The 15,086-nt window shown below is 38.2% G+C and overlaps 3 protein-coding genes across 3 annotated transcripts; 2 read left to right on the top strand and 1 right to left on the bottom strand. All coding sequences in view use genetic code 12, as the record gives it.

The window, feature by feature from the left end:
- Window positions 1–380: 380 nt before the first annotated feature.
- IMP4 (snoRNA-binding rRNA-processing protein imp4) lies at window positions 381–1,238 on the top strand (the record flags this gene model as incomplete). Its single annotated transcript, XM_001525479.2, has 1 exon — window positions 381–1,238. The coding sequence occupies one exon, from the start codon at window positions 381–383 to the stop codon at window positions 1,236–1,238; it is 858 nt and encodes a 285-aa protein (XP_001525529.2).
- Window positions 1,239–1,541: 303 nt separating this feature from the next.
- Window positions 1,542–4,970, bottom strand: TRK1 (low affinity potassium transporter; the record flags this gene model as incomplete). Its single annotated transcript, XM_001525477.2, has 1 exon — window positions 1,542–4,970. The coding sequence occupies one exon, from the start codon at window positions 4,968–4,970 to the stop codon at window positions 1,542–1,544; it is 3,429 nt and encodes a 1,142-aa protein (XP_001525527.2).
- A 3,220-nt stretch (window positions 4,971–8,190) lies between these two features.
- On the top strand, window positions 8,191–14,793 carry URA2 (Carbamoyl-phosphate synthase; the record flags this gene model as incomplete). The annotated part of the gene is made up of 1 exon (XM_001525475.2): window positions 8,191–14,793. The coding sequence occupies one exon, from the start codon at window positions 8,191–8,193 to the stop codon at window positions 14,791–14,793; it is 6,603 nt and encodes a 2,200-aa protein (XP_001525525.2).
- Between the last annotated feature and the right edge of the window lie 293 nt (window positions 14,794–15,086).

The raw sequence follows: 15,086 nt of genomic DNA, 5'->3' as shown, positions 1-15,086 counted from the left end.
TTTTCATCTTATATCTCTCATCTGTTTTAACTCTCTATAAAAAAAAAGGGGTGGAAATGCACTCCACAGAAAAATGTAAAGTCGGATGTACTATACAAAGTGTATATAATTTATCACACCAAATTTTTTTTCTTTTTTTTTTGCGCACTTTTTTTTCTGATTGTTCCAAAAAAATTGCGGCCCTCTTCTCATCTCGACCATTCTTGATACATCGTCTTTTTTATACAGACGTACGTACATACACATATTCACATATACAAATACAATAAAATATAGACACAGATATAAATATAGACATATATATATATATATATATATATATCAGCTTCAGGTACATCAGCCAACAAAAGTCATACGAAAAGAAGAACAACAAATTCCAAATGATTAGAAGGCAAGCAAGAGAAAGAAGAGAGTATTTATACCGGAAGGCTTTGCAACTACAAGAGTCCTCACTTACTGAGAAGCGTCAGCAACTTAAAGCTGCATTAGCGCTGGGGAAACCATTGTCGAAAGAATTAGCGGAGGATGACAAGTTACAACGAGATTTCATCTACGACCAGAGTGTACAGGACCAACTTGATATCGATGATGAGTATAGTGCACTTTCAGGAATTTCTGACCCAAAGGTCATAATTACCACATCAAGAGACCCTAGTGTGAGATTGCTACAGTTTTCCAAAGAAATTAAACTCATGTTCCCCAATAGTTTGAAATTGAATAGAGGTAACTACATCATCAACGACTTGGTCAAGACATGTACGCGTGTTCAGATCTCAGACTTGATAATATTGCATGAGCACAGAGGTGTTCCAACTTCGCTCACCGTGAGTCATTTCCCACATGGCCCCACTGCAATTTTCACTCTACATAATGTCAAATTGAGACATGATTTACCTAACTTGGGAAACATTAGTGAATCTTACCCTCATTTGATCTTTGAGAATTTCAATACAGCCTTGGGTAAAAGAGTTGTGAAAATATTACAACACTTGTTCCCGCCTGGTGTCAAGCGAGACTCTTCGAGAGTAATAACTTTTGTCAACAATGACGATTTTATTAGCGTAAGGCACCATGTATATGTCAGAACCAAGGATAGTGTGGAAATCAGCGAGATTGGACCAAGGTTTGAAATGAAGTTGTACGAGATCAGGTTGGGATTGCCCGATAATAAGGACGCTGACGTCGAATGGCAAGTACGGAGATTCATCCGTACAGCAAATAGGAAAAACTATTTGTAATTTACATGTATGTTTATATGTATGTTTATATGTATGTTTATATGTATATCTATAGACCAGTAGATTTAAGAGGGAATTAAAAGATCGAAGAAAATAAATAATAAATAGTAAATGAAAATAAACGAAAAATACTAAAAAGAAAAATACTAGAAAGAAATAAACAAGATCAAGGTCAAGTCAAATAAATTTAGTTTAAAATAAACCGATAAAGTATCCACGCAAATAAAATGAAAAAATTCTTGACTAATGCTAACTTGCTTTTCTCGATATATTAGAAAAATAAATAAATTAAATTAAGATAAACTATACATGGTCGACAGTTGTGACGTGATAATGTGGATCAACAGCATGGATAGAGTTTTCTTCAGAACTATCGCTTGGTTCGTCGAAATTTGACTGAGCTGCACTATTTCTCCTTCTGGCATCTATAAAGTCATTGACATTAGTTAAAACACGAGTTAATAGATTATGGCCTCCGTCCATGGGGTTACCAGTCATTGTAGCAACGCGGCCCAAAGTACCGGTTCTTTCCATAGTTTGATGCCTTTTCAAAGCATGATTCTCTTGCATTCTATCGTGTCTTCTCATATCGGCATCTGGTAACATTATAGCTCTGTCAATTGCATATGGCAAGCCTCTATGTCTTCCACGAATCATCATTGCGATAATGACAAGCTTTGATATAACGTTAAACTGTCCGCTCAACGAAGTACTGGAGTCGGGGTATCCAAGCGACATACCAACAGTACCGTATGCACTAACAATTTCGAACAAAATTGGGAAAACCAGAAAACGGATATCCTGTTTTTGAATTCTATGTCCCTCAGCAATGCAAATAATGAACAAACCAAGGAAAACATACCATAGATCGTAGGAAAGTTGATTCCGCAAGTGTGCACCGACATAATTTGCAGGAACTTTTTCATCAGCTTCTTTAGTTCCTTCGTCTGGTGCATACACACCCAAACTTTGCTCTTCGTAAACATTGGTTCTTCTCACAGAGATGGCAATGGGAAGCACCGAGATATACATCATGATCATATAACTCACCAATGTTGCCGCGTGAAGTTGAGACAAATCCATAATTGACAACCCTGATGTTCGTGTACAAAAAGCCTGGAACAAACCATTAAGCACTCTGTAGCCCATTGGTATACCATCAAAAATTGCATTTCTCAAGTCCAAAATACAGAAAATCACCAAATCAAAACCATTCAAGACAACCAAGATAAAGAACAACCACCATGTAGGCAACAGTGGAAATAATAAAGTAAAACAACGACGAGGATGGTCCAATAAAAAGCCCAATGATTCTTTGTAAAGAGACAATGGCCTTGCCGTCTTGAACAACACCCATATAATAAACCGCAAAAATACAGGGAACCCGGTATTTCCAATAACAATCAAAAAAGAGCTCACCACTTGTACAAAGGCATTTTGGTTAAAGGACAGCATCGAGTCAGGAGTCAACGTGAACCCCAAATCGTTAAATGAGGAACTCATGGTGAAAAATGCCCACCAAGCGGGGACAATGGAAAGACCATCTAACATCTTTTTGTAGTTTGGCATACAATAAACCCAGATTATAAACATGATTCCAGGAACAATATGAAAACCGAGATAGTAGATGACAATAATTTTGATTAATAATTTCACTGCTCTGTATTCAATACCTCCTAGTTCGTCCTTTTGTTCCTCTGTCAATTTAATAAAAGTGGAGTTTCGCCCAACGGTTGGTGTCCAAGATAGATAATTCCCACTCATTGTACGTGAAAGTCCATTGGAATGTGTCGACTCGCTAGTATTTGTCGGTCTTATTGCTCCACTATGGTTCGACAATGATGGGTACAAACTGGGCGTTTTGATTTTTTTCACATCAAATCTTCGTTTTCTCCTTCTTCTAGCAGGGGTTTTTGTCTTACCGGATTTTCTTGCTGGCTTTGCATTCAAGTACTTGATGTTGCCTAGTTCTACATCATTCAGACCGATACTCTGCGTTGGATGTATTGTTCTGCTAGTGGATCTTACCTTATGCCTCGAGCTACCTGTTCTGCGTCTGTCTTCATCATCATCATCTTCTTCTTCTTCTTCATCATCATCGTCTTCAGTTATAGCATTTTCATCTTCGTAATGTGCGTCAGATAATCCATCGTCATCATCGTCATTCTCATCGTCAGCATCTTCAGCCTCGTCTTCTTCATCTTCATCTTGATCGCCACCATCCCCATCGTCTTCTGATCTATGCGACATATCATGTTCGGAATCGATGGAAGCATCGTCATCTTCAATGTCACTCGAGGCAGTCGAAAACCGCCTATTTGAAAATGTTTTCCTCAATTTGCTTGTCCATGGACGATAATGTTTTCTAGCATTAACTCCGCCTTGTAACCACTTTTTCTTCATAATGGGTTCTTTAAAATGAAGAGTAGAGTGATTGTGCTTTTTAGTAAAAATTGAATTGTGGCTACCAAAATGTTCAACCTCATTTGGTGGTTTGATGATGAGCACATCATCGTCATCGTCATCGTCATCATCATCATCATGGTGAATACGACTGTCATTATTGTCATTGTTGTTGTTGTTGTTGTTGTTGCTATCATCATTATTAACGTCATCGTGGCTAAACTCTCCATGTTTTGAACTAATCTCATGGTCCATCAGTCTATTGTGCATTTGATGATGATGATGATGATGATGATGATCATTATTGTAATTCGAATGATCTGCTTGTTCTCTTCTCTCGCGACTCGGCGAGCTAACGTTTACAAATTGAATACTGTGTGGGTTTTGCTTTTGCTTCTGTTTTTGTTTCTCCTGCAACATATTGATGGATCTCAACATATCCTCTGGGTCTATTGATTTCTTTCTTTTTGGCGGGTGAGGCAAAGCACCAAATTTGATTCCTTGGGTCTTGCTGCTACTACTATTGATATTGTTGATAGTATCGTTCTTATCGTTCTTATTGTTGTTGCTCTTGTTATTGTTGTTATGGCTATTATACTGTCCAGCAGAATAAGTTTCAACATCCTCCTCTTCGTCTGCGTCTCTTCTGTGATTCAATCGTTCGTTTACATCTTTCTCATCGTCTGAAGGCTCCGTCATATGCTCAACGTCATTATTGGTATCAGCACTGCCTGCGTGCTTATTAGTCAGGGTTGAAGACTGCGGTGAGCCTGAAGTATCTGCTTCTTTTTCATGATCGTAGATTCCCAACCCCTTGTTGTTGTTTGTGTTTACACGTGTTGAATCCATGGAAGTCCCGGATCGTGTTCTTGCCAATGTGGCGGACCTTCGCATCTTGAAATCCAACTTGGATTTCTCTTTGATATTATCAAAATGACGCTCAAAATAGTACAATCTCACGAAAAGCAAAGAACCATGAATGAAAATGGGGGTGGTGAGTGAAGCCAACAAGAATAGTACAATTTGTTGATATAGTGAAAGGTCCACAAGATTCACCGTGTTCAAACCGGCTTGTGTTGAAGCACCACTCGTTAAAAACAAGATATCAATATAACGGGCTGTTTTTACTGGGTAAACAAGGATGGATCCTATAATGGCACATGACAAAATATAAAAATAATGGACTGCACGGAAGTTGGGTAGGACTTTTTTTGCATATGGATATACAGCAGACACTACTCGATGGATAAAGTTTCTGAAATGTAAACCAAATTCGAAATGGAAACGTCGTTCTTTAAAGCGCTTTCGTAGTCTGCTGAAAGAGTTCATATTGAAGATTGAAATCTGTTTATACTATTTTCTTTTCTTTTCTTTTCTTTTCTTTTGTTTTGTTTGATTATGATTTGGTTTTTCTTTTCTTTTTTTTTTTTTGTTTTGCTAGTTGTTACAGATGCATTCAAAGTTGGCGTTGGTTGTGGGATGTGTATGGATTGAGTGTGTGAAGGTCAAGGAGAAACAAGGTATTGTGGCTGAGTTATATTTTAAAGGATACTAAAAACCAAGCCAATGGGTTTTTGACCAAGTGCTTGAGAGAAAGCAGATAATATGCAATCAAAGAAGAAGAAAAAGAAAAAGCAAAAGAAAAAGAAAAGGTAATTGTGAGGCAAGCTGATGGGTAATATTTGGTGGAATTTGGTGGAATTTGGTTTAGTAACTTGCTGGTCCTACTGGTCTTGAGGCACTTACTGGTTGAACCTACACGATGCGTATGTCGCACCAATCCATCATCTACTAAAATTTGATTTTAAATTTTTTTTTATTTTTTCCCTTTCTTCTGGGGTGGCTTTGCAAAAATGCTTGCTCACGTGCCCCCTCGTCTCCATCTATCCCGCCTCTGAAAAAATTTCTAGTTTACTTACCCATTCAAACTTTAACTATATACAAGCATAATCTTCCGAATTTACTACGCAACTAGAGCAAAGCGGAGCTTTGTATAATATGAACCAAAGAACTGTTTCTAGTTATTGAAAAGTCTGGCCAAAATTTGCTGTTGTTGTTGTTGTAACTGTTGTTGTTACTGTTTTTAGTTTGTTCTCAATACTGGTGTCTAAAGATACAACAAGTTGTAGAGACTAAACTTTCCATATATTTATTTTGGGTCTTTATTTAAATTTTTTTTTTTTGTATTCCAACCAATGCAAGTTTTACACACTAAAGAATGGAAAAATAAAATCAAATAAAATAAGACAAAAAACAAAACGGAATAATTTTTTTTTTTTTTGGTACTAACGCCAATATATTGGTTTCTTGAGGATCTTGCGACACGTAAGCAGTCGAACTGATGACAGCTGGCACTGGATTGGTTTATGTTGAAAAGCAAAAAAAAGCAAGGAAAGCAAAAAAGTAAAAGACTCAGTTTGGTGTTGTTGTCTTCTTTTTTTTTTTTTTGGTACCAAATGCAGTGGAAAAATTTAGAGGATGATAAATAAGTAGATCAATAATTGTGATCACTTTGTAACTATTTGCAATAACAGAAGAAATTCTACCATCACTATAAGAGTATTAGTATAAAAGAAAAGGATGAATTTCTCTGCAATTGCATAAAAGCTACAATCACATTCATCATCATGTTATATCAAGTTCTTGCATCTTTAAGTAAAACGATTACAAGAGTATGAGTAGGAATGAACAGAGAGAAATGAACAGAGAGAAATGAACCTCAACAACTTCTTCCCTCGCCCGCACCCTCCACCCACCAAAAAACTAAGAAATGAAAATAGTGAAAAAGAATTTAAAGAGTGGCAAGGGCAGGCGAGGTACAAGTATGCGTGTTTGTCTCTCTCTGTCTATATATATATATTTATGGTATGTCCTTTCTTTTGTTTTCTTTTTTTCACAATTCTGCAACAAGAGTGACGTACTTCTTGATGTATAGTAGTAGAGCACATACTTGATTATTTGATAGAGATGACTCTAAAAACACCAAGCACGCGTACACAAAAGAGACAAGTAGCCATACTTTTTGAAGCAGTGAGTTCAATTGCACAAACAATAAATTGACTCCTACTACTACTGATGGGGACAAAAATGAATGTGTGAGTGAGTGTGAGTAAGTTGTGTGAGTGAAAATTTTTTTATTTTTTATTTTTCACTTTTTAATTTTGAGTCTTTGTTTGTTTGTGTTCCATAAAACTACTTACTGAGTCACTACACTACAAATAGAGATCCTGCAATGTTAATTATATCACCATCCTCACCATCATCCTTAATACCCACTACCGCGAGTTTCACAACGGACGCAAAAAGAAAAAAAATTGCTTCCTTATTTCTGTGTCTCTTGGTAACTTCTTCTCACTTTCCTTCTTCGGGGTAGGTGAAAGGAAAGGAAAAAAAAATTGAATTTTGAGATGAGCTTGCGAAATATAAAAGGGATGCAAACTGCCGTTTATTTTTTAAAACACCTTTCTTTTTCTATCATTATTTATTTTCTCTTTCTTTATTCCTCTCTCTTCCTTCTTCCTTCTTCCTTCCTCCTTCTTCTTATTTTCTTCCTCTCTCTCTCTCTCTTTCTTTCTCTCTCTTCCTCTAAGTAGCCCCACCTTCATTGTCACCTTTGCCAATCTTTACAATCGACCTTGGTAGTGGTATGTCCTTTTATTATTCTGCTTTTTTAGTACTAAGATTCCATTTATTGCGTTTGAGAAAACCCTTTTAAAAAGATTTGTGCCATTGATGGAAGATGTGTCAGTTAGAGGAATTACGAGCAAAACTCAACTTATCCAGTATATGGCCTTGCAAATGCCAAAACCGCTCCTAATTAAACACATTTCATGGTCTGGTTATTGCGATAAGATATTCCTTCCTTTCTTTCTTTCTTTCCTTCTTCTTCTAAGATCAACCAATTTTTTACATTCTTCTCCAAGAATTAACCGCGATGAGATGCCATATCCCAAATTACTCATTGCTTCTTGCGCGAGCAGACGTTGCGAGTGTGCGTGAAAAAATTAAAAAAGAAATTTTATCTTTTTTTTTTTTTTGCTTCTGCTTTGGTGATATGAAAAAAAAAATGTTGCACAAAAGTTGGGTGGGGGAAGGGAGAGAGAAAAGAAAGAGAGAATTGAAAAAAAAAATAGAAAAATTTCAGTGCAAATTGCGCATAGGAGGAAAGGAGAGAAGAGTTGAGTGAGGTCTCTATTTGCATTCTTTCTTATCGAATAAACCATTTGCTTTCACAAACCTTCATTCAGGGATTAAAATCGAAATTGAAATTATACTAACATTTCTTTTCTTTTTTTCTTTATTTAGCTTTTTCCAACAAGTTATTTGAATCAAGACTTTGTTATTTACATTGAGAAGAAAAGTTTCCCCCCTCCGCACCCTTTTCCCACAAATCTCAACTTTATAACAACAATTTTATTCTACTTTTGCAACATATAGCAAAAATAAATTAATCTATATCCATTTGTTGTTGTTGTTTTTTTTTTATTCATTTCAAGAAAAAACAAATTAAACACCAAAACTAATAAAAGAGAAAGCAAACCAGATCGAGATGTCTAAAGTTTCAGTCCCAATTTCTCCACCAATGGAGTCTACAGGAGATAGATTGATGACATTGGAGACCCAGGATGGAGTAGCCTTGCAAGGTTACTCATTCGGTGCAGAGGTTCCAGCAGCAGGTGAAGTTGTGTTCCAAACTGGTATGGTTGGTTACCCAGAATCCATCACTGATCCATCTTACGAAGGACAAATCTTGGTTATCACTTACCCATTGGTTGGTAACTATGGTGTTCCAGATAGAGAACTCAAGGATGACGACTATACTCCTGCATTGCCAAAATACTTTGAGTCCAACAGAATCCACATTGCAGGTTTGGTTGTTGCTCACTACACCGAAGAGTTTTCACACTTTTTGGCCAAATCCTCTTTGGGTCAATGGTTGAAGGAACAAAACATTCCTGCAATCTATGGTGTTGACACCAGAGCTTTGACCAAAAAGTTGAGAGAAAAAGGTTCAACTTTAGGTAGATTGGCCTTGCAAAAAACAGGTATCAAATCAGACCAAGTGATTGCTGATAAATCGGGTAACTGGAAGCAATATTTCGACGTACCAGAATATGACGACCCAAATGTCAAGAACTTGGTTGCCAAAGTCTCAACTAAAGAACCAGTTTTGTATACCCCAACATCCGGAGAAATTAAATTGGGTAAAGATGGTAAGCCAATCAGAATTATCGCCGTTGATGTTGGTATGAAGTACAACCAAATCAGATGCTTTGTTAGAAGAGGTGTTGAATTGAAAGTTGTCCCATGGGACTATGACTTTTCAGGAGAAAAGTATGATGGTTTGTTCATTTCCAACGGTCCAGGTGACCCAGCCGTTATGCACGAAACCGTCAAAGTTTTGGAGAAAGTTTTGGCTGAAGCTAAAACACCAGTGTTTGGTATTTGTCTCGGTCACCAATTGTTGGCTAGAGCTTCTGGTGCTTCAACATTGAAATTGAAATTCGGTAATCGTGGTCACAATATTCCATGTACTTCTACCATCTCAGGAAGATGTTACATCACTTCACAAAACCACGGTTATGCAGTTGATGCATCAAGTTTGAACAATGGTTGGAAAGAATTATTTGTTAATGCCAATGACGGTTCCAACGAAGGTATCTACCACGAAACTAAGCCATTCTTTTCAGTGCAATTCCACCCTGAGTCCACCCCAGGTCCAAGAGATACCGAATTCTTGTTTGATGTCTTTATCAACGCTGTTGTTGAGCACAACAAAACCGGTGTTTACAAACAAGTTGAGTTCCCAGGCGGAAAGTTGGAAGATAACTTGGCTGCTCACCCAAAAGTCGATGTCAAGAAAGTGCTTGTTTTGGGTTCAGGTGGTTTGTCTATTGGTCAAGCTGGTGAGTTTGACTACTCTGGATCTCAAGCTATAAAAGCATTGAAAGAAGAAGGTATCTACACAGTGTTGATTAACCCAAACATTGCCACTATTCAAACTTCAAAGGGTTTGGCTGATAAAGTTTATTTCCTTCCAGTTAACCCTGAATTTGTTCGTAAAGTTATTAAGCATGAGCGTCCAGATGGTATCTACTGTACTTTTGGTGGTCAAACTGCTTTAAGTGTTGGTATTGCTTTGAAAGATGAGTTTGAAGATTTGGGTGTTAAAGTGTTGGGTACCCCAATTGATACCGTTATTACCACCGAAGATAGAGAATTATTTGCCAGTGCAATGGCTGAAATTGGTGAAAAATGTGCTGAATCCGAAGCTTGTAACAATGTCCAAGAAGCTATTGATGCCGCAAATGCAATTGGATACCCATTGATTGTGAGAGCTGCTTTTGCATTGGGTGGTTTAGGTTCAGGATTTGCAGACAATGAGGAGGAATTGGTTGCATTGTGTAACAAAGCTTTTGCCACCTCACCACAAGTTTTGGTTGAAAGGTCTATGAAAGGTTGGAAAGAAGTTGAATACGAAGTTGTTCGTGATGCTTTCGACAATTGTATTACTGTTTGTAATATGGAAAACTTTGATCCATTGGGTATTCACACTGGTGACTCAATTGTTGTTGCACCATCCCAAACATTGTCAGATGAAGATTACAACATGTTGAGGACTACTGCTGTTAATGTTATTAGACATTTGGGTGTTGTTGGTGAATGTAACATTCAGTATGCTTTGAATCCATTCTCCAAGGAGTACTGTATCATTGAAGTTAATGCAAGATTATCACGTTCTTCAGCTTTGGCTTCCAAAGCCACAGGTTATCCATTAGCATACACTGCAGCCAAGTTGGGTTTGAACATTCCATTGAATGAGATCAAAAACAGTGTCACCAGATCCACATGTGCTTGTTTTGAGCCATCATTGGATTATGTTGTTGTCAAGATTCCAAGATGGGATTTGAAAAAATTCACTCGTGTCTCAGCTTTGTTGTCCTCATCAATGAAATCGGTTGGTGAGGTTATGGCCATTGGTAGAACTTTTGAAGAAGCTATTCAAAAAGCCATCAGATCGGTTGACTACCAGAACTTGGGATTCAACAAGACTGCTGCATTGATGTCGATTGATATTGATCAAGAATTGCAAACACCATCAGATCAACGTTTATTCGCCATTGCCAATGCATTAACAGATGGCTACTCAGTAGACAAGGTTTGGAAATTGACCAACATTGACAAATGGTTCTTGAACAAATTGGATGGCTTAATCAAATTCGGTAACAAGATCGCAAGCTTTGGTAAGAAAGAAAACTTGCCTGTATCCATTATTAGACAAGCCAAGCAATTAGGTTTTGAGGATAGACAAATTGCCAAGTTTGTTGACAGCAACGAAGTTGCCATTAGAAGATTGAGAAAGGATGCTGGTGTTATCCCATTTGTGAAGCAAATCGATACTGTTGCAGCTGAGTTCCCAGCTTTTACCAATTATTTGTACATTACTTACAATGCTGATTCCTCGGATGTCGAATTCAATGATCATGGTGTAACTGTCTTGGGATCTGGTGTTTACAGAATTGGTTCTTCGGTGGAGTTTGATTGGTGTGCCGTGAGAGCTATCAGAACTTTGCGTGAGAACAAAATTAAAACAATCATGATCAACTACAATCCAGAAACTGTGTCTACCGATTATGATGAAGCCGATAGGTTGTACTTTGAGACTATCAATTTGGAAAGAGTTTTGGATATCTACGAGTTGGAGCAATCAGCCGGTGTTATCATTTCCATGGGTGGTCAAACTTCAAACAATATTGCCTTGCCTTTGTACAGACAAAATGTCAAGATTTTGGGTACATCACCAGAAATGATTGACTCTGCCGAGAATAGATACAAATTCTCAAGAATGTTGGACAAAATTGGCGTTGACCAACCAGCCTGGAAGGAGTTGACCTCTATCGATGAGGCCGAAGGTTTTGCCGAAGCTGTTGGTTACCCTGTCTTGGTCCGTCCATCTTATGTCTTGTCAGGTGCTGCCATGAACACTGTTTACTCTAAGGATGACTTGGCATCATACTTGACTCAAGCCGTTGATGTGTCACCTGATTACCCAGTTGTCATCACCAAGTACATTGAAAACGCCAAGGAAATCGAAATGGACGCTGTTGCCAAGGATGGTCAAATGGTTATGCACGTTGTGTCCGAGCACGTTGAAAACGCAGGTGTTCACTCAGGTGATGCTACATTGATTGTTCCTCCACAAGATTTGGATCCAGAAACTGTTCGCAGAATTGTTGAAGCTACCGCCAAGATTGGTAAAGCATTGGACATCACTGGTCCTTACAACATTCAATTCATTGCCAAGGATAACGACATCAAGGTTATTGAATGTAATGTTAGAGCTTCAAGATCTTGTCCATTTGTTTCCAAGGTTGTTGGTGTTGACTTGGTTGAAATGGCCACCAAGGCAATTATGGATTTGCCAATTACCCCATACCCAGGTGAAAGATTGCCTGAGGACTACTGTGCAGTTAAAGTTCCACAATTTTCATTCTCTAGGTTGGCTGGAGCAGATCCAGTTCTTGGTGTTGAAATGGCTTCTACTGGTGAGGTTGCTACGTTTGGTAAGAACAAGTACGAAGCGTACTTGAAATCATTGTTGTCCACCGGCTTTAAATTGCCAAAGAAGAATATTTTGTTCTCGATTGGTTCTTACAAGGAGAAGCAAGAGTTGTTGCCAAGTATTGCTAAACTTAATGAGTTGGGTTACAAGATCTTTGCCACTGCCGGAACTGCTGATTTCATCAAGGAACACAATATTCCTGTTCACTATTTAGAAGTCTTGAGTAAAGATGAGAACCAAAAGTCTGAATACTCCTTAACACAGCATTTGGCAAACAACTTGATTGACTTGTATGTGAACTTGCCATCATCCAACAGATTCCGTCGTCCAGCTTCATACATGTCCAAGGGTTACGAGTCACGTCGTATGGCTGTTGACTATGCCATCCCATTGGTGACCAATGTCAAGAACGCCAAATTGTTGGTTGAAGCAATTGCAAGAAATATTTCTCTTGATGTTAGCAACAGAGACGCTCAAACTTCGCACGGTACATCAATTTTGCCAGGTTTGGTCAATGTCACTTCATTTGCCACTTCCTACAATGACTTTGAAAAAGTCACCAAAGCTTCATTGGCTGCAGGTTTCACTTTTAATGCGTTTTTGCCACACACTCAAACCGGTGCTGCCGTAACCGACTATAGGTCCTTGGTTGATGCAATTGATCAAGCTGAGGCAAGTGCTTATACTGATTTTTCAGTCTCCATTGCCGCTTCTGAAACCAATGCTCAACAAACCGCTGACGCTGCTGATAATGCTGGTGCATTGTACATCCCATTCAATGATATTGATGGTTCCAAGATCTCAACCGTTAGTGCACACTTTTCTTCATGGCCACACAACAAGCCAATTATCACTGATGCAAAGGCAACCGACTTGGCATCTGTTTTGTTGTTGGCTTCATTGCACAATAGACCAGTCCATATCACTAATGTCTCGTCAAGAGAAGATTTGGATTTGATTTTGATGGCAAAGAACAAAGGCTTGTCCGTTACTTGCGATGTTGCTGTTTTAACTTTGTTCCTTTCCAAGAATGAATTGAACTTCCCATTCTTGCCATCCAAGAGTGATCAAGAGTACTTGTGGAAAAACTTATCCAGCATTGATTGTTTCTCTATTGGTGTATTGCCATACTTGGTTGCTAGAGCCAGTAAAGAAGAAGTTGTTCCAGGTTTGGGAATTAGCGAAACCCTTCCATTGCTTTTGAGTGCGGTTAACGAAAAGAAACTTACCATCAATGACATTGTTGAAAAATTCCACAACAATCCAGTCAAGATCTTCAACATTCCAAAGCAAGACGCCCAAGTTGTCATTGACTTGGACAGATACTCAAATGTCAAGCCAGTGTTCCCAGACTTTAACAAGTTGAAATTGAGAGGTGCTGTCGAGAGAGTCTCATTCCATGGGGACACTGTTGTTTTGGATGGTGGTGTTCTTGCTGACTCTTCATTGGGTAGAAATGAAGTGGCCGCTGTACCACAGTCTCCATCATTGGGCCACAAGAGAGTTTCATTTTCCAGTGCTCGTCGTCCATCGTTTGCTCCAGAGACTCCAGAGCCACAACCAGCTGTTTTCGAAAAATTGGGTTCAGAATTGGTTTCACAACCTGTAGCTGGCTCCACTGGCGAAATTGCTGCCATCAGCGACTACATTAGAAAAAACAACTGCTTTTTGAGAAACAACATTTTATCTGTTAAGGATATTACCAGATCCGACTTGCATTCGTTGTTTACAATTGCTCAAGAAATGAGAAATGGTGTTGAAAGACAAGGAGTGTTGGATATCTTGAAAGGTAGAGTTTTGGCTACTATGTTCTATGAGCCATCCACCAGAACCTGTGCTTCATTTGATGCTGCTATGCAAAGATTGGGCGGTAGAGTTATTGGGGTTGATTCTCACTCTTCTTCAGTTAAGAAAGGAGAGACTTTGCAAGACACAATTAGAACATTATCATGTTATGCAGATGCGGTAGTTTTAAGACACCCAAGTGAAGAAAGTGCTGATATTGCCGCCAAGTATTCTCCAGTTCCAATCATTAATGCCGGTAATGGAACCAAAGAGCACCCAACTCAAGCCTTGTTAGACTTGTTCACCATTAGAGAAGAATTGGGTACTGTCAATGGTATTACTGTTACATTCATGGGTGACTTGAAGTACGGAAGACCAGTTCATTCATTGGTTCACTTGTTGCGTCACTACCAAGTCAGAGTCCAATTGGTTTCTCCACCAGAGTTGCAAATTCCAAAAGACATCAAGGACTTGTTGGTGAAGAACAACATGTTGGTTGCTGAATCCGAGACTTTGACCAAGGAGATTCTTGCTAGATCAGATGTCTTGTACTGTACAAGGGTTCAAGAAGAAAGATTCGAAGACAAAGAGCAATACCACAGATTGAAGGACACCTACATTGTTGACAACAAGTTGTTGAGCAATGCTAAGCAACACATGTGTGTCATGCACCCATTACCAAGAACCAATGAGATTAGAGAAGAAGTTGATTTTGATCAAAGAGCTGCATATTTCAGACAAATGAAGCACGGTTTGTACATCAGAATGGCGTTGTTGGCTATGGTTATTGGAGTCGACTTCTAAATGGATATAGAAGGAGAATAATAACTGTTTGTTTTGTTTTTTTTTTTTCTTTATAGAAAAAGAAAAATCAAGAATTGAAAATTTTTTTAAAAAAGATAAAAATAAAAATAAGCCAATTTCAAGATTTACCATATATACATTAAATTGTCAATGTCTTGGGGGAGACATTGCAATAAATGGATGGTGAAGTTGTAATTGATAGAGAAAGACTTTTACTTGCATTTATAGATAGTAGATTTCAATCTAAATAAACGAATGAATCATGTATATTATCATTATTAGTACTATTTTTT

This window comes from Lodderomyces elongisporus, chromosome 3 (genome assembly GCF_030384665.1).
Source record: "Lodderomyces elongisporus chromosome 3, complete sequence".
NCBI classification, from domain to species: Eukaryota; Fungi; Ascomycota; class Pichiomycetes; order Serinales; family Debaryomycetaceae; genus Lodderomyces; species Lodderomyces elongisporus.
Note: the sequence above shows the minus strand (reverse complement) of the source record. Positions and strands in the feature narration are given on the sequence as shown.